Source organism: Ptychodera flava, chromosome 13 (assembly GCF_041260155.1).
Source record: "Ptychodera flava strain L36383 chromosome 13, AS_Pfla_20210202, whole genome shotgun sequence".
Lineage (NCBI taxonomy): Eukaryota > Metazoa > Hemichordata > Enteropneusta > Ptychoderidae > Ptychodera > Ptychodera flava.
Window position 1 is genome coordinate 22,360,510 of NC_091940.1, and position 25,265 is coordinate 22,385,774.

At 41.4% G+C, this 25,265-nt stretch overlaps 1 protein-coding gene across 1 annotated transcript in view; it reads right to left on the reverse strand.

Annotated features, from left to right (window-relative positions):
* The window catches only part of LOC139147837 (large neutral amino acids transporter small subunit 1-like), a 49,597-nt gene extending 25,111 nt beyond the window's left edge, over positions 1-24,486 (reverse strand). Inside the window, exons 1-2 of the mRNA XM_070719049.1 lie at positions 23,168-24,486; positions 9,431-9,556 (exon numbers count right to left, since the gene is read on the reverse strand). Of these exons, the coding sequence (XP_070575150.1) occupies positions 9,431-9,556; positions 23,168-23,699 (658 nt within the window). The 5' untranslated portion in view covers positions 23,700-24,486. The remainder of the gene's footprint in view (positions 1-9,430; positions 9,557-23,167) is intronic.
* Positions 24,487-25,265: the final 779 nt, after the last annotated feature.

A 25,265-nucleotide genomic window follows, 5' to 3' on the forward strand; every position in this document is an offset into this window, starting at 1 on the left:
CTATGGACCCAAAGCTAGCCTAACAGTACAAACGAAGTTTTATAGCCCGTGCGCTGCTTCTTTCGGAATTTTGTGCACTAACAGCATAAGGCACGATTGAAAATCGATCAGACTAGTAGCGACCATGGAGCTAGAAACTAGCTCCATGTAGCGACCAACTCTCTTTTATTATGCGAAAAAAGTAACCGGCGAGCTTAACTCTTTGACGCCGTACAGTCATTCTAGTCATGAGCTTGGTTGCTACCGTATACCAGAAAACAACCGACTTTGACGTCAAAGGCCTGTTGCTGGTACGTACTTTGAGACAGAAAATAACGATATGTTACCGGTAGACATGGAGTTAATAGCGAGTGCAGAGAAATGAAGGTGACTGGTTTAAAAAAATTCACAGTGCTGGCCAAAATTCTCCAGTGTGTGCTCCTGCTAATGTGTCACCATTGTGCCTTGAATCACGACACGGTTTGTAAATTATACTTGGTATATACACTCCCAGAAAACGACGACGTGAAACATACATCTATATAATTTTGTTGAAAAACTCATGAAACGGCAACTCCGGCGATCTTTTTCTGCTTGGTCGGTCGATACTTTCTGGGTGGCATTTGTTACATGGAGCAGGACCATGTCTACTTATGTTAGAATTTGGCACTTGGCAACGAAAAGCATGCGCGTTTCCAGCGTTCCTTTCGATCTAACTTCCCGTTTATTTTTGAATAATGAGCAGTGTTTGTTTGCGCATATCATGAATATATAAGCGTCCACTAGGTTTACGGACGTCCTCGGGACATGTTTCCCAAGATCTTCATACCTTCTCCTTTTTCATTAACATCACTATCTTTTTGATGTTGACCAACCTCTGATAAGTCCACGGATTAGCATAATTAGTTGTGTTGACTAATTAATTACAGCATGTGTGTATGAGAGATATACGTCCTTGTAATGGAGTGTAAAATAAATAAAGAGTCACAGAGGCTAGGTTAGGTTATGTACTCCTTTTTCATTAACATCACTATCTTTCTGATGTTGACCAACCTCTGATAAGTCCACGGATTAGCATAATTAGTTGTGTTGACTAATTAATTACAGCATGTGTTTATGAGAGATATACGTCCTTGTAATGGAGTGTAAAATAAATAAAGAGTCACAGAGGCTAGGTTAGGTTATATAAACCATTTATTTTATTTATTCCGATCATTCAGAGCATGAAGAAAGAAGAGAAAATGATAGAGAAAACAGTGTGAAAAACTCAGTAATACTTGGGTCGCCTGTGGTACAGGTGTTTATTTTGTGTTTGAGTCGCATCGGCAAAGACTGCTGAGCAGGCACTTTCAAGGCAGCAATGTCAACAACCGTCTTATCGCCGAGAAGATAACGCCATGCACTACGTGCTACGTTATCATCAGAAATTCAAACAGGTAATCTTCTGACATTCTTTTCACAGACTCTTTTCGATATCCCGTAAAACAGAAAGGGGCAAAATGCAATACGGACTAAAAATCTAACCTGGAGGAATGGTGTATGGACACTGTTTTTTCCTGAAACACTTGTGAATGATCAAGTTTCGTGACCAGCAGCGGAGTATTTGTCAGAATAATTTGGCCAACATATGCTGAAGATATGACAGCAACAGTATCTCTTTTAGTCACATTCTTTTTTTGATACCCTGAAATGCCAAAAGAAGCCTTTGTTGGTCCCTAGAACAACCAGCAATATTGATTTGGTCAACATTACAGTGATCAATTGATAGTCAGAGCTACAAACAATGATGATCTAGTCACAAGGAATCCATTTGGACAGGATCCAGGACAGTTGTGATGTCAATGACACTGGTGATGACAGTGGCTCTGGTTAGCATTTCTATGATGGTGAAAGCAGCAATTTCAATCACATGTTTTGACACTAATCCTTTCTCACTGTGGCATGGGGTACAATGAAATTGGTTTCATTCACAGAATCATGTCAATACTGATGTTCTCTGAATTGCACTGGCCAACAATGTACCACTCTGAGCTTGGTTGATGCACAAATGACTCATGGGAAATTTTTGTTTTTTTTTGGTTTTGGTTTTGTTTTTCAACAACAACTGGTAGAGCTTACATAATGATTTCCAGGAATTCAAAACTTGTCTCCAAGAGTATAGAAATGTCATTAGTCATGGGACAAGACAGACCCCCTCAATTTGAATATGTGCCTCCACACTGAAGGACTATAGTTTTTGCTCAAATTTCTTCAAAGAAACTATAAACCACTCTCTTTCAAAGTCAGCAAATAAAAATTTGGGATTACAGTGCACATTTTGGTACTGGTGAACCAAATTACCAGACATTCACTGACACCTGAAATTCAATATGGCTGCCAATGCCCTGTGTTAACTCTGTCAGTACCTATGGGCAAACTATAACTTTCATTTTCAAAAAAATCACTGAAAACTTTATTTTCTTCATAAGCCTCAAAATGAGACCCCCCTCCCAAAAAGGTAGACCTCAAAATCATTGTAAAAATTTGAGTCTGAATGTCTGTACCAAAACATGCATTCTACCATAAATTCTTGAGTCATACATTTGCTCAAGCCGACCTTGCAGTTTCTGTACCTTGCCAATACCTATGCTTGACATTGCTATCAAATTTCAGTGGAATGCATCAAAACTAGCTAGTGCTACCAGAGTTACTACACCACACTTATGCAATCACGTCAAAGACATCTCCCGCCACGAGGTAATATGTTTCACCGGCACATTGTCTTCTGCGACATTACATCCATGCATTAGTGGTGCCTTCAAACAAACATCGATACCATTCACAAAAGCCTAAATATTTGCAAATCAATGGCCATGGCTGCTTTTCAAAGGAAAGATTTGTGTCAATGAGCTGAATTCAAGTGACTGAATCATTGCCGGAACAATGTTTGTGGAATGATTGCAATGGTCAGCTGACTGCATGGAGGTAGTGTTGTCATGATTTTGCCTTTTGGGAGGAAAGTTGGTTCAGAACGGCACTTAAAGCGACTAAATATAGCTGTTTTTATTTTGTCATAAATTGTGTCAACAGGGCAAGCGATTTCTGCTGGTGGAAATGAAATGTTATCGCCATAATGGGCAACAATCACAGACTTATCAAATCATCCATTTATGATGAGTGCTTTGCAGACAACAGTGTACATGTACATGGTTCGGCAAGTGTGTATTCCTTGCGTTTATCTGCCATTTAAAAATGAAATATTATGTAACACCATCAACATCCCATGGCTGCTCTTATCGAAATGCAAAGAGAGATTCCCTTTGTTCCGAGTCTCTAACAAAATAAAATTAATCTCCATCAGATCTAGTGATTGCCTTTTGTAAACTTTGGAATTCCACTGGCACAGTTCACACCTCAAAGTTTCGTAGAAAAATGACCATTTTCATTTCAGAAATAACCAAGTTTGTTTATTTTTGTTTTTCTGTGGATGTGCTTTTTGGATATAGCTTACTGAATATGAGTTTGTGAATTTTTTTGTATTTATATGGATGGCCTGGTAATCCTGCTAAATTGTGAATCAATATTCTTACCAATTTTATCACAATCTTTTTTTTTTTACTTCTCAACTGTTCAGATTGCCAATGTTGATAAATAAAGCACGGACCTAGTCAAAGCCAATAATATTGAAGATGTGTTTATCTTCTGTGCATGCGAATCCAATTCCATACCGGCTTAGTTACAGTAAGATGTAACCCCATCACCCACACAACCATCCATGGTTTGACCTAATCCCATCGTTTTCCATGGCATGATTGGACCCCCTTCACCCCGGAATGAAATGAAATAGTAAAAATGATTATTCAAATTGAGAAACTAACATTTTTCGGTGGGGCACCAGGGTGTCTTCCATGCTAAAAGTCTGAAACACTGGCTCACATTCAAAACAGGTCTCTTTGACCTGAGAAAATATGCTGAGAAATTGTTGAGGACTGTCATACTCTCCAACACTCAACAGACCACTGCACTGTAATGCCATGGATTCAGTGGCTACTTTCCACAGAGCATTTTAGTGCATTCTATTATTTCTCAATGGTGGGTGGATCTATGAAGAAGAAAAGGGGTGGGTGACATATCCATGTTATACCATAGACCTAAGAAAAAGATCAAGGTCTATGGTCTATGTTTATGCCATTCAGGGATACATTTTTGCAGTTGTTTTCCAACAATTCGAGGTGTGTGCTGCTTGAATTCTTCATCTGTAAGGCTTCTATTTTTTACATCCATTCATATCGCGTAATTGGCTCTTTAGGAATTTGCGACAGTCCACTGTCTATGATGGTGCCCAACAACAATTTTTCTTGATATCAAATTTGCCATTCCAAGCCAAACATCGAATGATAGCTGGTCCTGATATGTGGACATGATGAGTAAACTCTCTCTCCGTGGCCACAAGCCATTATTCCATAGGAATGTATGAAACACTAACCTTAATAAAAGCAATAGTGCGTTGCACTTTTGTAGGGCTTCACACAGCTCTTGGGCGGAGGGTTGCAAAAAAATTGGGCAATTCACTATTGTTCCGTGATACGGATATGTATCGAACTCAAAACTTCGAAAACAATAGGTACCAAGACAAGTATATAATAACATTCTGCCATTAGGTAAGCCTTGATCAGGTGCACTTATTTTAACTGGAGATTGCGTCCTGTGCTGAGGGATCAACCATTTTATCTTCAGAGGGAAAAAATAGAAAATTTTGCACAGCATTTTTTTTCTGTGCAAATTTGGATGAAAAAAAATTCAGACTACTTTTCCCCAGTCACGTGACAGTCGGTCGAAATCTTGCGGAATTTTAGAGGGGGAATACACAAAAATACAAGCCTTTCAAATTTTCTAACATTTGGAAACAACGAAAATTGCATGTTCGGATTCTCACCATCTCCTTCCACGATCCGATATTTATACCTACACAAGGACAAACCCTGATAACCTATTGTCCTTGAAATCTAGTCACACAGCCATACTTTTTGTGTAAAGAACATCAAAAGTTTGGCTATGAATGATGTAGGGCAATAGCTTCGTGCATTGAAAGGTACGGTCAAGGCAACATTTGTATTTGTCAATTCGAAAATGAATTCGTAAGTAAGTAGATGAGGTGAACAACAGTCAGTGTTCAGCGCGTAGAGAACTCCGACGTCGCTGGTGGCTTATAGTTATACTTTTTTTCGTGGCGAATAAATCTGAAAATAATTACTTGTTGTCTGAGGAAATATTTGTTGAGACAACATCATTGTCGTTGTCGACAGAAGATCACTGAATAAATAATTTCGGGCCTCCCAGATGTTCGTTCTCGTGAAGGCAACGTATCGACAGTGTTGTATCGGATGTGCAACTGTTGTCGTCGTCAGGTCGTCAGACGACAATGCTATATCGTGGGACTGATCACGAAAAAAAAGCATGCTAGAAATAACGCATCCTCTTATTTTTCGCGATCATGAGTGACAACAGGTGCGCGAATAGCATCGGGTCTCAACAAAGTTCAGCCTGGTATAGATAGTTCAGTGAGAGGCAGAGGCCGAGGGTCACTCTGTTGCGACGAGGTCACCGACCTCTGCAGAAAGCGACAACCATAGCCGCTATCCGTGCAGTTACTGAGATTGCCGGGCATTTATCTGCATCTGATGCGAGAAAGTGGGAAAGGTTACTGTGAATGACAAGCAATGGTGACGCAATACTGACAAAATCAACATTTTGAAGAGCATCTTGTGGGAATCGGGTTTGTTTAAAATTTATGGGGGGATTTCGAGTCAGTTGGATGACGTGCCAGTTTCTATGGATTGAATGAGTCGCAAGTTTCTCGACATTCCCTCTCCTGGGAATCGTTATAAAGGCTTGCCTGTCGCAGAGCCAGCTTGGTTCACATGCAGTGAAGCAAAAAGCTGTGAATGATGGGCGTGACCTATCGTGTGACACAAGTTCATGGGCAGGTCATGTGAAAGCGACTCAAAGCGCGACTTTCGATGCATAAAGTACACTTGTCGGTGACGCCGTTTTCATTATTTGCCGAGATCGCGATCCCTTTCTGCCACGCAGCTGACGTCAAAAAGGACGCGCGCGCGCGCCACTACATTTTCAGTAAAATTTTAACGTCGGGGAAAAAACAAACAATTTACACACACGAATAGTCCAGCAATAAATAAAAAATCCAACCTATCCAGCGTTGAGGTCGTTTTTGCAGAATCAGTTTGATGGCCAGTGATTACATTATATTATTACCATGAAACGTGTCATGACAAAATTATTTGAAGTGCCAACGGAACCCGACATGTCTTTTTTTCTTTACGAGCATACGCAGACCTGTTCGGGATCGGGAATGCTGATTCGAAACGCGGGCGGCACGCCATGTGCATGCCGACTAGTCCTTGCGACACGTCGCGGCCATATAATTAAAAGCCCGGGAGTTTTTTTCTTTTCACAAAAATAACTCCGATTAACCATGGTTTGGCCCCTCTGTATTGCGTTTACGTTTAAGCAGGCTGGAAATTTTATCTGCAGGCGCACAGCGTTCACAGCATGAACACATCACCATCACTTTAGTGCGTCCTGTACCGAACCATTGACGTCATTGCTTAGGTCACACGGGTGACCTAGTTTGCATGAGTGTCAGGGGTCGCGGAAATCGCCGGAAAAGCCACGTGACGCGTGGGAGAGAGACCTGGAAACAACTTTTTATGGCGTTCGACCGAAATTGAAAGTTAAAGCAGTAGTCGCCAGTACGTTACATTGTCGACACTTTGCATCAAAAGCGGCACAAAAACTGCACTCGCCTCTCAAAGCCCATCATAATTATCAAAATACGGCCCGAAACAGAACTTCTCGAAGAACAGAATCAAAACAACTCTAGGAAGGAAGCAAAATATTGGCAATGTAAACTTGTAAATCTTGCATTGTGCACCAAAGAAAGAAACCCAACGAATGTACAATTCGTCATGAACACAACACGAACACGTACACAATGCAATAAGGAGCGACCGAAAAATGAACATGGAGATTCCCTCTTTATTTGACACGATGATGCACGACCATCGGGGTAGTTTTTTTTGTTTTATTTTCACCAATACGACGTTATTGCTTTGGGTTTTGTACTTTTTGATGCCACCATTATCCTGACAGTCGAGACAGTGGCACATTCAGCAGATCGTTGAACTATTCAAGTGCGGATCTATTGGAATGCTTTCGCTTTTGTGCGTCATTCATTATCGCAGTGTAGTGGGAGACTCATTCACTGCCACTGGCTGCTGACCGAAAACATTTGCTATGTCACTCCACACAAGATGAATGGGTTCCTCTGTGCACAGTGACCTGAAAACCATTTCTATGTAAAATGTCGGGTTTTAGTATGTTTTTGTGAATGCGTGTCACGCTTTCATCACGCTTCGCGCCACGATAGCGGTTTTTTTAAGAAAACGCCTCTCGGCGTTATTTCCTCAACATCTCTCCATTCAGTTTTGAATTTTTCTCATACATGCAATGCAAAACGTGAGGCTGAAAAAATATACAATCTGCCTCTTTGAGGTTAATGTTGAAGAGTTGGATACTCGTACGATAATTCTGCAAAATTTCCGGGGCAGAATATTCCGTACGAAGGTCGTACGTACCGACGAACGACGTGGCCGCCACACGTCAACAAAGGCTGTAAACGGTATTTTACGCATGTACTTCTTGGTCAATGGATTCGGCTGGCATTTTATTGATCACGTATTGCATCATCCCGCGTGTGGGATGAACATGCGAGCAACACGAGAGTCTGCCCAAAAACTTTGGATCCGGAATCTGATGCAATCATTGAGAAGTGGATACTTGAAATGCCAACTCCATGAATACCTACTCTGTCAAAATTCCCAAAGATTCTTCCCTTTCTCAGCTTCAGTTACTCTGCTGCTCGAGTTAATAGTTCGATCTGAGCACCAAGGAGATCGATGGTTGTCGGTCCCCATGTGCCTTCACAGTAATAGTGAACAAGCTGCTTGGAATGGGGCAATAGACGTAAACTGGCACTTAAGAAAATAATTTCGATAAAAAAGGCATTTCCTAGTTGTACTCTATAAGGGCGACCCCCTATTAATTATTGGACGGAGAATCGAACAGCCAGATACCTTATTAATGGCGTGTCGATGTGTTCATGGCCCGTTGAGACTGACCTTCACGAGGTCACCGTTTATAATGACCCAAAACAAACGATTTGGTTCAAGTGCATCCACCAGTCTAAAATCTTACCAACTATCCCTTTTAAGTTTTACAAAGATAGGGCAAAAACGCGCCAAATTCATAAGATCAGCGATGTGACGTGACCCCTTTTTCTTGTTTACAAACAAACCCTAAGAGTTCAAGCAATGCAATGAAAGCGACGTCGCGTCGTGGCATTACATGCCTCTACAACGCTGCCATAAAACACTTGATCACATCCCGTGTGCGTGTAGTCGTGGCAGATTTTTGGATAGAACCAACAAAACGCCCCATCACTTAGGAACACCTCTTTGACGTATCCCCGAGTTTTGACAACGCGACAACAATCGCACGACCTCTACAGTATTTTCTCATGATATAAAAACGATCTTTTCCCATGCAAATGAAACCTTTTGGAAATGCTGAGAACGGAGAAGGCGGACTAAATATAACCTAATACATTATGAACTCCCCAGAATTGTAATGCAAGTCAAGATGGGGTGTTATCGACTATCGCTCTTGTTTTTCTCCTTAAAACAATCCGTATGTATTGCAGAGTTTTGTTATTAATATACTCCAATCAAACATTTTCTGAACTTTGACGAACCCTCGATGTGATCCGTCTCAAATTTGTTTTCCCTTTATAAATTTTGCCCGCTATGCGAAATATCATATTGAATAATATGGAGAGAGTTTCGTTGAAAGATGAGAAACGGGTATCTCAAATTTCTGGTATTGTCTTTAGTGGCGCCGTTTCACTACGCACCAGTATCAATGTTGGTTTATGGTGAAAGAACAACTCAATATTGCGTTCCTATCTTGTTTTGAAGTTTTGAAAAACACGATTGGGTGCATGGATCAGTATGTACAATGTACCTAGCGGTTACAAGTGATGGATGTCGTATCCAACGACGACCACCTGCGGATACCCGAGACACTGCCAGCACCAGGATGAAGTCAGGAGAACTATTACACGGTCCCCGCAATTAGAGGACCGTATAGGGCCAAGAATCAAGGGCGCACGATCATGCAACCTTCGCACTGTCACATTACTATGATTATAATCGAGATTGAAATCAAAACCGGAAGGAGATTGCCTGACCTATCTGCTGTCGCGTCAAAGTCTATGCTGATACCAAAGACTGTAGGAGCCAGCGACGGCATTTACACAGGACTGTGCTTGAAAGTTATATTTTCGAACTTGAAAAAGTAAATGATATTTTTTTCCACAATGGGCCATACTTACCCATACCAATCTGCGCAATGCCCGTGAGGATGATGACGATCAGGGCTATGACCTTTGATATCGTGAAGACGTCTTGAACTCTCGTGGACCACTTGACACTGACGCAATTGACATAGGTCAGGATTACTGTTGGTTAAAAAAACGCAATTTGTTTGATTTTTCTTTCATAAACATAAAACAGATAAACATCACATCAAAAGATGGGCACGTCATATATCAGGGGCAACCTAGTAAACAGGGTTCATGGCCTACAAAGAGCAGGAAGGATTACGACTAGGTCATCAATCCCAACCTATAAATACACTTTCGCACGTGAGGAAAATAGAACGATACGTATCCGATGCTCAACAACATACAGCAGTCGATAAAGAGTTGTAACAAGTTACACTGGGGGGGGAAGGGGCCCAATAATATATGACACCGGGCATTTGAGTCTCAATTTTTTTTTCGAGATTGCCGTGGTAATTATTTCGCCGGCGGAAAAACACAACGGGTAGATATTCTTTTATCGGTCCGTATATAGACATATGTCACACGTCACGAGATGTACAGAAACCTCGCGTGATTGCGGTTTTCATCTGAGATAGGTCCCCACAGTAAAATTTTGTATGACAATAAATATTTGAAAATACACAATACGGCCATAAGTACATATGTATTTTTTCTACACGAAGGCAAACGCATTTGAGTCGTTTGATTACCAGATACACTTTTGCGCGTGTACAGACGGACTGTCTATAGGATGGAGGACACGGTAAACACATCACGGAAAATTATTATCTCCGACCCGTGTCAGACTGCTGTACGTTTCAGACAGGGGGTTAAGCCACTTGTCATGGGAAAGCCGCGCGTGGGAGGCAAGGAGCTTTGCCGTTATTCATCCTTCACATACGATGTTTGAAGAAACTTCAAGTCATTAATCTATAGTACACATCATTACATACATCCAACGGATGGAACATACAGGAATGTTTCCCAGTTCAGGCAATAAAATGATCATTAGGTTTAACGGCGACGTTATTCAGGAGAAGTTATTGGCATATGATGTTTTGGTCACTAAGCTCTGATTGCTGTGAAAAATTTTAACGTGAAACAGATATTTAAATTTGAAAATAAAATTTTAAGTGTACTTGTAGTACCTGATTCAAGCTTTGATTCGTGACCTATTTGATTCATTACACTTCATGCATCGAACATCGAACGCGTAGAAAAACCGCAATGTCATCCTTAGTTGCTTTATTACTCAATTTTGCCTTCTCAATGGACTCGCTCAGATGTACGTACCCGTACACAAAGGTTGCCACTCGCACATCAAGTGATGACGTCATACCATCGTAATGACCAGTGAAGGGTTACATTCTAAAAATCTACTCTAAATTGTACCAAATCGATATCAATGCCAACCTTACCCTTTTTTCATTACGCGCATTTTACAAATCTCTATACCGTGTATATTAATTTCTCGACAGGTGTGCTGCCGATGATGACAGCCAATTCCGGGACAAAGGGGGACTAAACCCAGCGCACGATGAGGGTAGTTTACCACTTCCGTTCCTAGCACACGGCGAAACCGAAACAAAAATGCGGTGGCAATACAAGTTCATGACTTTCTTTCTCGACCATCAAGATATTGTGGGTACGAGGGGAAAAACCCACGCGTATTTTCGATTTTCGTTCTCTTTGCCAAACTAACAGTCAGTGTTTTTGTGAATACACGAAAAGCTCAAGTCGAGCAGTCTCTCCAAACACAAGAAACAGGGGTAGCGCATAAAAAAGTCCGGACAGCGAAGTTCGGCCATTAACGTAATCAAAAAGGATAAAACTGGAATTCCCGGAATACACATTACAAACTTGTTTGAGGAATATTTGCAAATCATTATTTGAGGTACATCTTTTTTTCTGCGAGTGTTTGAGTCTCAATCTAACAACTAACTTGGACACAGATGGGTGCCCCATCATCATGGCTTGACGATACCTACCTTTAATCATTGCATTCTTGTACAAAACTTACATCGCAAAATGATTTGAACGCGTTGAATGCAAATACTTTATTTAAAAGCTGTAATAATTTTGAAGCCATTTATTTTCAACGAGCGCAGTAGAATAACACCTGTGTGAATGACTTACTTACTAGACTGCCCTATTCTTTGTGTTGTGTGGGTCGCTAAATGAATACGGGATGGCTTGCTTGTTGGGACTTGCTCCGAGTCAGAATAATGCTCGACCAATGATGCATATCGATTATAGGAACAGCAGTCAGCCACGGCTATCAAGATCAGTGTTTAAATATTGCACGCTATTCTTGTATTTCTCCCTATCCCCTTGATTAACCTGGTCTGTTCAGGGCCATTAAGTCTCGATCAGGGTGGGCGTGGTTTATGTTGATGTTGCTCATTTTTTTCAACGTTCATAGATCTGGCTGACAAGATTTTTCTTACCAATACATAGCATGTGCATCAACTTTCAAATAATTGGTTAATTTTCAAAATACTGAATAGCGGCGGTTTTCTTTTTTTAGCAATTTGTGTTCTGCATCCTTTCGATTTTGTAGTTGATTCCCTCTCATGGTCTTAATGGTCCGTCAGGTTGGACGCCCTGTGCAGTCGACAAAGATGTAAGTGCCGTGTCGGATTTTTCAATCGGTACAATTTTTTTAAAGTGGGCGATTCATTCGCAATCCAATGATCGGGTACTTAAGTAAAAGCCGCCGTTCTCAATCCCAGGATCGCGCATTAGTGGGTACTCCACCCTGTCAACATAGTATCGTTTTCATTGTTTTGCGTCAAACACCGTTATAGGCCTATTAGTAGATTCACAAACATAAATTCACGTCGAACGTCGATGAGCACGTCGGAGAACGTACATTTTGGCATGAGATGAGGTGTTTTCACCATACTTGGTGCGTTCGAGTTACAGATTTCACCTATTCCAGCAGTGTGTCGCTTGGCGCCGGATGCGGACAGTGTCCTCGACCATCTTCCCCCCATACTGTCTATGCCTCGATCCACAAAATTACAAGTCAATATACTGGTATGCAAAAAACACGATCTGCATCGTTCGAATCTCTCAAATTCTTAGAAGTAATGTTTTATTAAATTTGGAAACATCGGTGTCGAAATAATATAAAATGAGTATTTCCTGAAGATTGAACCATGATCCCGACGTACTCAACCAGCCCAACGTAAAACTTTTATGAGGCCAAGATGGCGGTCAGAAGTCAGAAAACAAGTCCAGATCATCGTGTATTACATTATTTGCCAATTTGTGTTGCGAGACTTCGTTTGAATTGTAACCAAAAAAGTACAAAAATCAGATGCATTTCGAAAACTCGGACAGGAAATCTCGTAAATTTCTCAGACGTAATGAACTTTGATCGATATGCAGCGGAACTGCATGGCGTCGGTTATCGATAAGATGGCACTTGCTCACGAGGCTACGTACACTCGAAGTGACGGCGGAACGAAACAGAGGAAGTTAAATCGTCCCTTTTTAGCTCCATGGTCACATAAACATTTCGTTTATTAGTAGACTCACAGAGGTACAAACGACACTCCATCATGGGAAACTATACACGGGTACCGTACCGCTTCACACCTCTGTGCCGGGGTATTGAACATTTCTTGATTTGTCATTCTGAGTTTAGCATTATTAGTTTGGCAATGACAACGCTCTGACCCCGACTCTGTCTGAAGTTTTGGGATATCCTTGACCGGACACACGCTTGGCGTGATGAGCGATTTTTGGCCCGAAAACAGCATCTGATGCAGGCCGATGACGTACTCGTCAAAAGAAGAAGACTGATATGCCATTTTGCGTGACTTTTGTTGTCCGATCGTTATATCCAAATTTGCCCGGCGTACCATACACATTTGCCATTGTTGAGTGAACGGTAGAAGACACAAAACCAAACCAAACGGCCCTTTTCAGGGCCATCAAACTTTCCAGTAAGAGAGAACCCGATAATACTTTTTCTTTTTCACGGCACGTCTTGTGGAGGGACCGTGATGTAATCGACTTGAATGTCACTTTTTTTATCCCCAGCAATGCGGCGGGTAGGTACAAAAGTTAGAGAACTATGAAAAAACTATTGCGCACGTCTTTCGATACTGGAAATCTTGACACATATTTTATTTATTTCAGTCACCATTAGCAGATAAGGCGAATGCTAATCGACATTAGGTACACATCCAGCTGACTCGTGTCTGACTTTGCACAAGGTTTGATTGACAGTGGTATTCAAATCCCAATCGGCGTCCCCTGGGTCGACGTTCTCACTGGCCACGCACAATTAATCACTAAAATTGTCCCGAAAACTTATCGGTTTAGAAAATATGGAGTCGTTATGTATTGATCAGGTATTTACCCTGCTGTAGAGCATTCCCATTTCATAAATTTTCATAAAAAAACACGCAAAAAACCGCAATCTGTGGAGCTCTCAGTTCAAGCTACTCGCACGGCGTCTCTTTGCATAATGAGCGTCCTCTCATGTAATCCGGTATTTATAACCAATGGGCGTCTTTAAGTAAAAACGTCCGGTGATATTTACGAAGATCTTCAGAGAACAGGTTTTTGTGACGTTTCATCCGCCGGACGTCCACGTAATGCCGTAACCATGGCAATTAATTCAGAACGCTGTTTTTTTATGGCAGTGCTACATATTGCATATTAGGGAAACTGTTTTGTCCTTGTCCATAATCACTCAAGGAATTTTCGGTGGCTAAATATCGGCCATTATGACTGACGCTTGGCTCATTGCAGGTTTGCTTCAAATAGGTTCCGACAGGACAAAAGAAAACGCTTATTGATTTTCAAGTGCACAGACAAAGGTGTTTTCAATCTCCCACAAATTTTAGCATGCGAATGACGTTTATAAAGTCTGCAGACAATGTTTTGGGTAAAGCAGAGGCCCTCGAGGGTCCATAGACAAGCCCGTGCAGTAAAGAAGCACGAGATTACATAATATTTACTCTGTACAGACAGGGACGTAGCAACAACAGCGGAATGCAGACATACTACGGTATGTCGTACACGCAAAGCTTCATGGGTAACTAACAGGGCCATTGAGTGCTGCAGGTTGCATCATTTTTCGCCGATGTTGCATCAACCGACACTCACTTCGCCGCATGTACTGACGTCAATACATCTCGGCCCGGTTTCATCTAAGCAGATTCTAAGATCTCATTTCTTTCCTGTCGACACAGCGATGCGAAATATGTCATGTCTTATATGAACCGGCGACGACCAGCAAAGTCGTTCCTATGACAACGGGGTTGTCCGGGACATGGCATCATAACCGGCACAAACTTGTTTGTTGTTAGGTAGGCCTGTACACGTGCTTTACATTGCTAAACCCCGCCGTTCCTGTTCTTAACTTTTCGTAAACGACGGATAAGATAGCCCGGAGTTTTTTTTCAGAACTTTTCGGTGGAAAAGCTACTGAAATTTCTGCGGAAATTTCGAGTCGATAAAATAAGTAACCAATAATGTTATCAAGGATACGTCTACTCTGGTTATGGTAGAACGAATATTGGCATAATTTATCATATTATCTTGAGAATTTGTGTTTAAAATTTTCTATTTATTGTTACCAACTTTCTCAAGTATCACAATACCGATGCTATTACTTGAGAATCCTTAATTTGTGTATGTGTGTGTGTGTTGGGTGGGGGTTGCACTGGACATTATGGTCGATGAGTAACTGGATTAACTGGATGAGTAACTTGAAGTCCACGACATTGGTATTGCCCGTATTTAAGTTTCGCGTCAAACATAAATTTTGTCCCGGTTTTACTTTCTTACCCTTTTACCATTTCAATATTTTTATCGTTGAATGCATTTTCGGATACCACATCAACAAATGAGGGTCTGGGAACAATGTGTAAGTAAATTCAAAGTGGTGTTTTTAATTATTTCCAATATAGCATAATGGGTTGACTCTGATCGAAAGCAGTGTCGCGAGTCACGACCAGAGACGTGGCAGAAGAGACATTTGAACCAATAGAATCGTGTCTGAAATGTTATACTTTTGTTCATTCAAAGGTCGCTAACCTCGAGAGAGCTTAATTCTTGAATTATTGGTATATCCATTGAAAGTTGTGGCAGGCTGAAATTTTCAATAGCTCTCTAAACTATATCAAGGTACAATGTTCTTCAACGAAAGCGGCAGTTCAGAGAAAATTGCTTCGTATTATTCCTTTTCGGCATCCAAGATGGTAGGAAGGGACTAATCTCCCAGCAAAATCAATCAGTGATACGTTACCTATTTTAATACTCATCTATATGTCTTCGTTTTAGAGTCGCGATCCGGACCAGTTAGAGCGAGAAATGCCATATGGTACTCTTGATGGGAAATGAGGACCCGCACATAGTTATTTTCGCATATATGTTCGATAGCATTCGAAACCGAGCGATTTTCTCGTCTGAGTCAATCGATGTATACAACGCGCATCATAAGGTCAGAACAAAGGTGCACGTGTTTTGGGGTGTTTTTGTTTGTTTTTTTCCCCTGCAAAAAAACCTACCGCTGGTCCAACCAACTGCATTTTCTCATTTTCCGAGCAACATATCGAAATTTAAGAGTTACCTTAAATTGACGACAGTCCAAAATTACAGTAATTACGTCTAAAATTGGATCTCTGGCAGTGTTTTGCCCAGGAATTGTAAAGGTGGGACACAGTGTCCCATGATTGTTAAAATAGGGGGACACTAAACTACAATGGGGGTCAATGTGTGAGCGAAGAACGCAAAGCAAAGTCAACTCCCCAAGGCAGAAAGGTATTGTAACATGTAGGGCTGTTGTTTTCCATCAAAAAATTAATTATTAATTATTGGCTGTCGTCAAAATTCCCTTGTAAACCTTTACCAGCTGGCAGTGAAAAGGAAAGCGCAGAATATTGTCAATGATTCTCATCACCCTCTCCATGGTTACTTCCAGAAACTCCCGTCAGGGAGACGTTTTCGGGTTCCTCGTGCAAAGAAAAACCTCTTCAAAAAGTCATTTCTTCCATCAGCAGTTTCAATTTTAAACTCAAACTCGATGTAGTTGTTTTAAACCTCCAGTTGGTCCTTTGTTGTTTCCGTCTATGTTTCAATTTTTGTATCTATGTCGCTACCTTGTGTGTGTTTTTAAGCATTTCAATGTGTAATAGCGTCCCTTTTTATAGAATCTTTTGCTTGTTGTACTATTTTAATTTGTATATGATGAGCCTGAAGGCAAATTTCTACATTTTTGTGGATAATAAAGTAATTGAATTAAAAGAATTGAATGAATTGAATTAAAATTGATATCATGAATACATACATTCATTGTAAAATTAAGATTAGTGGACGTCTCCTATATGGTTTGTGACAAAGTCATTTTAACTGGTTATATTTACAGTTTTGAATTGTAAAAAAGACATCATCATGATAAAATCAATTTCATGCGCATTTTTCTTTTACGGGGATCCTGCATTACATGTGTTTAACAGAAATAAAGAAGAATGTTTCATTACACTTATGACTCCAGAACTAGAAGTGGTTGAAGACAATAGTTTGATGCACATTGTAACCTGGGTTTTTTATTACTGCTATAAAGTTCTCTTCTTTTTTATAATTGCTCCAATGACTGACATTTTTCCCTGAAAATTGCAAAAATATAGTTTGAAAACAAATATGTGGGAAAACTCCTTGATCATCATGATAGCAATAGCACATAGCCATAACGCTGTTTTGACAAGCTAGGTGGTTCTTGTTAAGATCAGCTACAATCGAGCTAGGGGGTCTTGACTATATAACGAATTCAGCGTGACCTCGATCTCTAGGTGGGCTGGCTTGCAGACGATCGGAGAGTTTTATGAGACTCCTTCTGGGGAAATTTAAGGCAAATTACTACTTTGAAAGTCAGGGATATAGTGTTTCAACAAAAAATGGGGGGTTGATGATATTTTTAGATGAAGTCATGAGCTTCCAGTACACCAAATACACGTGCAGTCAATTCCGTGTGATGCCATGTGCCCGGGCTACCGTAGTATAGCTAAAAATGTAGTCTGTCTGTGGATGCTGGACTTACAATTCTAGCCCTGATTTTAGTGCGTCCCTGTGACCCATGTCCGGTATTTTTGCGGGACATTGTTGCTAATTTTGCGTCAAAAGACGCAAGAACGCACTCTGGGCAAAACACTGGATCTCTGGTATCTTTTACATTTTAATGGCAGCAAAGTTGAAAAAAGCCGGAACCGAGAGCATTTAATCGGATTTCAATCCATTACCGAATAGATGCAGTATGAAAAGGAAAATACTTGAGCAAACAAACCAAACAAAAAAGACGATACATCAAATCACTGTCCCTCAGCGGGCGCATGGACTGTGGTCAAACTTGTATCACTTTTCCGTTGGGTAGAGTAACCGTGCTTGCATGGATGATGGTACCACACAAACCTGTCTCAGCGCGTGCAGTCTCAATGAATTGGATTTTGAATTGGAGAGGGGGGTTTACCTGTACATCTGCCATGCTTTAAAAGCGCATAACGTAGCAGTTTACCGAGTCATTTAAAACACATTACGCAATTCCACACAATCGACTTTTGGATACAACTCACATGGCATGCACCAATAAATTGTGTCAACATCCACGCCAACAACAGAACATCAGGTTCAGATTCCACGTGTTGGGTTCAAAGGTGACCGGGGGGGGGGGGGGAGTCGCGCTGATGATACACATATATACGGTACTGTAGTACGTCTGTAATTCCAGGTCGTGTAAACAGGGCATAACCAATCCACAATACTATACTTGACTGACGACCTTCAGTGCGAATCAACGTAATTGATAGCCGTACCACAAGATTCACTACAACATTAATCATGAAATACGGACTCAACTTAGGTTTTGTTTGACCAGTTTGCAGATATTTTCAAGTAAGGTATTCTAGACATAGCCTTAGGTAAATTAGGCCGCAATCTACATAAACCCCTTTTTAGTGGAGACGTATAGGAACGCGGTGCCACCTTTCTGGTGAAAAATGATTGGAGTAATAACGTGTTCATTTTTAGCCCGATGCCGGCCAAATTGACCGGCTACTTTCGTATTTTGGCCGGCTACTTTTCAGAACTGTTTCGCTCTTGGGAAAATCTAGTTTTGATAACAATATTTTGATTTTTTTGGTGGTCTTGCAAGCCGGAGATAATATTTCAGAAGTGCCGATGTGGCTATATCATGTAGTCTAGCAATTTACGCGGTGAACTTGTTGCTATCACTGTAATACCGCGATCAGCGAACGTGTTGTACTCATACTGGGCTGCTTTCGAGGTCAACCTTGCTTGCCCGATCGCAGGCCGAATTATTCCGACGTTCACATTGGGTATAGCCGAAATTGGACTAACATACAATTACGTTATGCCCGCGAATAGCCGACCATTTCCGAATGAAGCCGACTTTTGTTTCTCAAACGCGGAAGAGAAAGTCGACGCTTGAGAGCTTGGGGTTTCTGCGTAAGAGTAGGGCCTTGTCTGATGGGCTTGGTAGGTTTTTGATCAAATCTAAAGCGACCAAAAGTTGCTGAGTCTCATTTTTCATACTTTGAAACGCCATGTCAATCCATCCATGGTCAATCACGATGCCAATATTCAAGTCGATCGCGTTTTGTGGAGGGGCCGTGGTGGTGTGCATCGCGGAAGAGAAAGTCGACGCTTGAAAACTTTGATAATCTGCGTAAGAGTAGGACTTTGTCTGTTGGTTTTGGGAGGTTTAGATCAAATCTAAATAAACAAAAAATTACTTGGTCTCACTTTTCGTACTTTTGAAACGCTATGTAGATCACAGTGTCAAATTTCAGGTCGACCGATATCGAGTTGTGTGTAGTGTGTTACAATTGACTGCCGGTGCTTTGTACACACACGGTGTTGTACAGGCTGGCGTTCGGTGTCGTTAGTTTGAGGTTTTATCAAACATGAACACTGAAATTTAGCTCTCTTTTTCGATTATATTGAACATCACCAAAAAATCAATAATCAGCTCGCAGATTCGTTTTATTGTGAAATTAGTACAGTGAATTAAAATCACTGAAAATTGTGTTCCTATAATTCATTGAATTGAATAAACTGTTTGATTTTACTGTATAATCAAGTTTATTTAAGTCAGTAAAAAGCTTTGTACAGCCAGGCTGGTCAGGATTCTAGCGATCGTTTTCTGGGTTGTGAAAACCTCTATTCTATGATGTATTTCAAAATGTTTGTTGAAGTCATGAGCTAAACATAATTCTACACAACAGTGTGGTGAAATTTTGCTATTTTCCTTGTCAACTGAATGCAGTTGACAAGCCCGAGTGATCAAATTAATTTTTCTGACGTATGTTCAAAACTTTATCCCTTGAAAACATGTAATTGACAATGGTAATGATTATTCTGTATGCTGAAATGGTCTTTAATACAGTACAAGAATGCATAAAATTACTCCAAAATGTCTTCAAAATTTAAAAATTTCTTGCCTACAGAGACGGGGACCCCGTCCCTGAAACCCTCTCCTGTGAATGCATGAAATTGCTCAGAAATGTCTCCAATTTAAAAAAAATACTTAACCCCCCCTTCCCCCCCCCCCCCGCCCAGGGAACCTGGTTGCATACAGAAGCTAACCGCCTACTTTTCTGAATTTTCCGCCTACTTCAAAAATTTTTGAGAACCCTGCAGTAATAACTATCTAAATTCGTTTACCTAGCTTTTCTGAGAAAACTGGTTTGGACGTGAGTAATAATAAATTCATTCATGACCCTATAAATAATTCAAACATTACGATCTCGTCGGGGATCTCGTTACACGCACTCATACTGTGTGTCATTTACATACATGGCATTCATCGAAATACGTTTGCGAAAGGGTGTCGACTGACCCTCCTGCAAATTTGAGGTCCTGGTCTATCCGCAGTGATCGGTTGCATCGTTACGACTTAACCCCCCCCCCACCCCCCACCCCCCCCCAAATCAGAGCAGGCACGTGACGTGTTGCAGTGCTGCGTGTTATGGCAGTCGCATGTTCATGGTCGATTACTAGTGATCGTCCGTGTGGATTACAACTACTCTGTAATCTATTATTACTACTGTATACTGTATGGTGGTAGAGGCAATGGTGAATGTATGGCCGGGTTGTCATAGAACTCCACCTGCAAACACGAAGTATTTCACTGAATTTAACACCTGGAGCGGGGAATGAATTATGAGCATCCCATGCTCGCAAGTCATGACAAAACAAACTACTGCAAACGAACGTGTAAACACAACCACGTGAGTGTTTTTCTCCGGCCGAGAAGCACTACCTTCAATGGTATCCAAATGGAGAAAAAAAATCAGCACGATGTTTCGATCGAAGATCAAGGACAGAGGAATCGTGATCACGGTGTGTAAGCGACGGAAAGGGCGGGAAAGTTTTCCCGGGGTCCGTGTATAGTATTTCTTCTTGTTCAGACAACACCATGAATCAATTCATTGATCGCTTTCTTTTACCAGGAACAAAAGAACGAAGTACTAACAGGGCACCACATGACTTTACTTCAAATGCTCGACTGACATTCTAATAATATAATAGACTTTACCAAAAAGATTATTTCGACTGTCACATGTTAACCAACGTAAGCACTGTACATGTGTACATCCACAAATTCAGTTTATATCTTTCATTTACCGTCGCCCATGCTTGTTGCACGCCATGAAGTTCACCTTATAATTTCCTTTTGTAACCGGAAGTTAAAGAAACTCTTTAATGAACACCCATGCGGGGATGATGCCCGTTTTCTGTTCGGTATGGGGTTTGGCCGTAGACTATCTCGAGTGTCTATGATTTGGCTAGCACGGCTAAACGAGTTAGTTATTATGATTTGGTACTGTAATCGGGCGATATTCTTTGTATGTGCAACAAGTGAAGTTGCGATTGCATCATCCCGTTCCATACTGAAGTATGGCATACCAAATCCATGTCAATATTAGTCTCACTTCCCTGTGTACACCAGTCTGCCTCCAAATTATGTAATGAATGTTCGATCACAACCTGCGCCTCTATCATGTCTATCAAACAGTGAACGGCATAAAATTATATATGCAAATGATTTATGACGACGGACAAGGAATGGTTCTCCTTGATTATGTTGGTCTCACGCACGAGAGCGTTGCTTGCAAACTCATCAACGTTCTTGTACTTAAAATTTCGCGTAAATATAGGCAGGACCATGGTTGTCTCGCCTTTACCCTTTTCGGCATGGATGGTATTAAAACTACTGTGTTGAAAATTTATGGCTCCGTGAGTGTGTTGCTTCAAAACCCATTCAAGTTTTCAAAATTGCCAGGATTCCTACGTTGGCTGCTACGATTACGAATGGTGATATGGTGACCTCTTTTTTGTTTACATCAATGCTATACAGAAGCCCTGAGCTCATGCGCTCTAAAAAATCTGCAGCGAACGTAGTCTATGACCTCGACAATACAACATCGCGATTTTCACAGGTTTTTGGGAAATGATACTAGTAAGGTAAAAACAGAAGTGATTTCGCGTTGACATCGATGTCACTAACACCATGGATGTAAATTTTTTACATCCATGCTAACACCAAAGCTAAAGGGCAGCCGTGAAACGACGTTGATATTGTAAACGATGCCACACTATTGGATAGGCTGAATCACGTACCCAACGGTTGGCCTCATGCAGTCACAATAATATCGTGTCTGGATGCGGTTTAATATTTCCAGCATGTTCAGTGCATTGTTTGCTCTGTACGCACAATTGCATTTTTTTTCTTTGAAATGGGCAGTGCGGAATGTATAGATTCCGTAAGGCATTGGGTCAATGGGTGTACCGGAACGTTTCAAACTGCAAATAGTCGAAACTCTTGTGATTTTGTCTTGAGTACAACGATGTTGTGATAGAGCTGTAACGTAACGCTAATGGTACAACGGGTTCACATTTCCACCATTCGACCGACTTTCTATTTTTCACTGTTGACTCATGTAATTATGTGGAGCTTTGTGTTGGGAAGCATTCGCCGCTATTGCATCTCTGTGACTCGGGCCGGCGTGGCGGACAGAGGCAAGGTCGCTAAACTGGCGACCCAGGGTTGTCTGACATAATTCATTGATCTGCGCTGTACTTGAAAGTCGTGGCACAAAGGTCAAAGGGGCCGGGCTCGAGCTCCCATGCTCACTATCACGAGAAACGCGAACACAGAAGGCTTTCAGTGTAAACTCCGGTACCTGCAAAGCAGTGTTTTGATCTGGGAAAATATTTGAGAATATTGCGAGACCATTGGACTAGGTTGATCAGCGTGTCAATACAGGTCGAAAGCGAAATATCGCAACATGCTTTCCTTCCGGAGTGTGTATATCCCCTATATCCCAGTTGATGCACATACAATGATCCGTATCTAATAGTGAGACGTCATTTACATAGGAAAAGGCAAGGGTTAAATTTGGAGTGTGAAACCCCTGTAAGTAGGAACATGCTTTTCGAGTTGTTTACGTCTAAGGGGCGCAAGATTTAGTATTTCTTATGGACAAAATAATTATACATTGCTAGCAAAAAAAGATTGAGGTCGACAACCAGAAAATATAGAACCGTTACGTAACGAGTAGGTACAGGTTCTAAAATCTAAAAGCGGATTCATTCATGGGCCATATTAACACTTGTCCACTCTCGAGCTCACTGAACAACAAAGCATTGAATAATTAATTCAAGTTTCAACGACAAAAGACGGGAGGTTTGGGTACACTATATACTTACAAAGACAAAGGGCTGCAAGAATTTCGACAGCGATTTCTGGCGGTGGACAGTCGGGATCAGGAAAGGCTGGTTGAAGTATGTAGTTGGCAAAGACCAGGGCGATGATAGCTTGCGACGTGGGCCTTATTATAATCAGCGTTATCCAGAGTAGTAAGAATGCGGGTAGCTCGCCGAAGGCTTCCAATATGTAAGCATAGTCGCCGCCTGATTTCAGGATAGAAGTGCCCAACTCGGCGTAGCAGAGAGCTCCGATCATAGAGAATAGGCCGCAGGTAGCCCAGACAATGAGCGACAACCCGACAGACCCGGCGAACTTCACCACTCCGACGGGAGAAATGAAAATACCGGAGCCTATGATTGTACCGATGATGATGGTACAACCGTTCAGAAGGCTGATCTCGGATTTCATTTTCACCGCGCTCGGATCGACATCTCCGTTCGGTGTGGTTTCGTCGCCCACGGGGTCGTAGATCTTTTTGCCACCCGCGGCACGCTTGCTCAGTGAAGGATCTGTGTTCTTGTCCTTTGCCATCTTGCTTGAACTGCGGAGAACTGGTAAACAGATGCTTCTTGGAGCTGATGTAATAACACGCTACGATACACGCTGTGGTATCTTACACTCACAGTTCGGTGAGAATAACTGGCGTGTTCCCGAGTACGGAATGCCTATCTGTTCACACGACGACAAAATATTGCGCAAAGCTGTTCTATGAAAGCGCAAAGTTCTTGATATCTGCTGAGTGTCTCTTGAGTTTCTTCTGAAACATTACTAGGTGTCTTCCATATGGTGATAGTACAATGCGTGGAGCGGAGAGCTGCTGTACACGCCGGTGATGTGTTGTGGGGCACTGCGATGAATGAACGAATGTTGTGTTGTCGCTTCTGATCTGCCTGTCCGTATAGCATTGGTAATTACAGACATGCGCAAAGAGCGTGAAACGACATCTATTAGCATGACTGTTAAATTAGCATAAGTTAAAGGTGACAATTGACCAATAGTTAGTAATTCGACTCAAGAGAGGTGCGTTGCGTGCGTTGCTGGGATGGGCCAAGTATAGTAAGCCCACGTGTTTTGGTTACCGGTAAAAAACCGCAATACAGGATTATGAAGTGAAAGTGAATGAGACATTTCGATACATGTAATTAGCGAAGAAGTGCGTGCTCACAACGTAAATACGAGAAGCACGCTTTGCGCAACACATGTATTTGCCGTAAAAACTGATAGAAATAATAAGTTTAGTTGTGCAACACTCGACACGTAAAGCGGGACAGCGAGTTTACTACTGCTCTATTTATCCGATTTCAAGAGCCAGCAACACAATACAATAAAATATGGGCCTAGTACTGCGTCCACGTGTCATGGGCTAATATTGTCACCCGCACGCATCAAACACTGTATTACAGTGGCCAAATATTGAAACAACAGTAATCACCCTTGTTTATATGACGTCATATATTGCCTGTAAACTATATACCAAGAATGGCTGAAAAACAGGAATAGGAAGGCCATACTGCAAAGGTCGATATTGCATCATCTTTCTATCAATGCAAATGGCGAGTACCACAACGTATACCCAAAGGGAATGGCATTCTCTCAACGCTCTTTGTACATGTGTGCAGTCAGCGGCGTATTTTTCATTCATTAAAAAGTAAAAAATTGGCCGACTAGCGGAAAATACAGTACTCGTTAAAATAAAGAGCAAAGTTTTAACGAGTACTGTATTTTCCTAGTCGGCCAATTTTTTACTGTATTCCTTCACACTTGCTGCAGTTTTATCCCTCTGTTGAGGTCATTTGTATTTTTCATTCATGCCGTTCAGTTCGACAAGGGTATGCACTCCAGGCGAATTATAGTGTGCGGCAATGCAGAACTCCGGCCGACGTAGGCGATGTCTGCCCACGGTTCCTTCAAAGTTGTCTGCTACACCGCATAAATTAACTTAGTTAACCATTTGATTTTTTGGGGGGGGGTATGGAGGAAGTGGGTATGGGAGCAAATTTTTTTTTCCTGTCAGAGTGACAGCAATTTTTTTTTTCCACTGTCAGACCTGCATCAAATTTTTTTTTTCAAATGGAGTGGCAGTGCAAATTTTTTTTT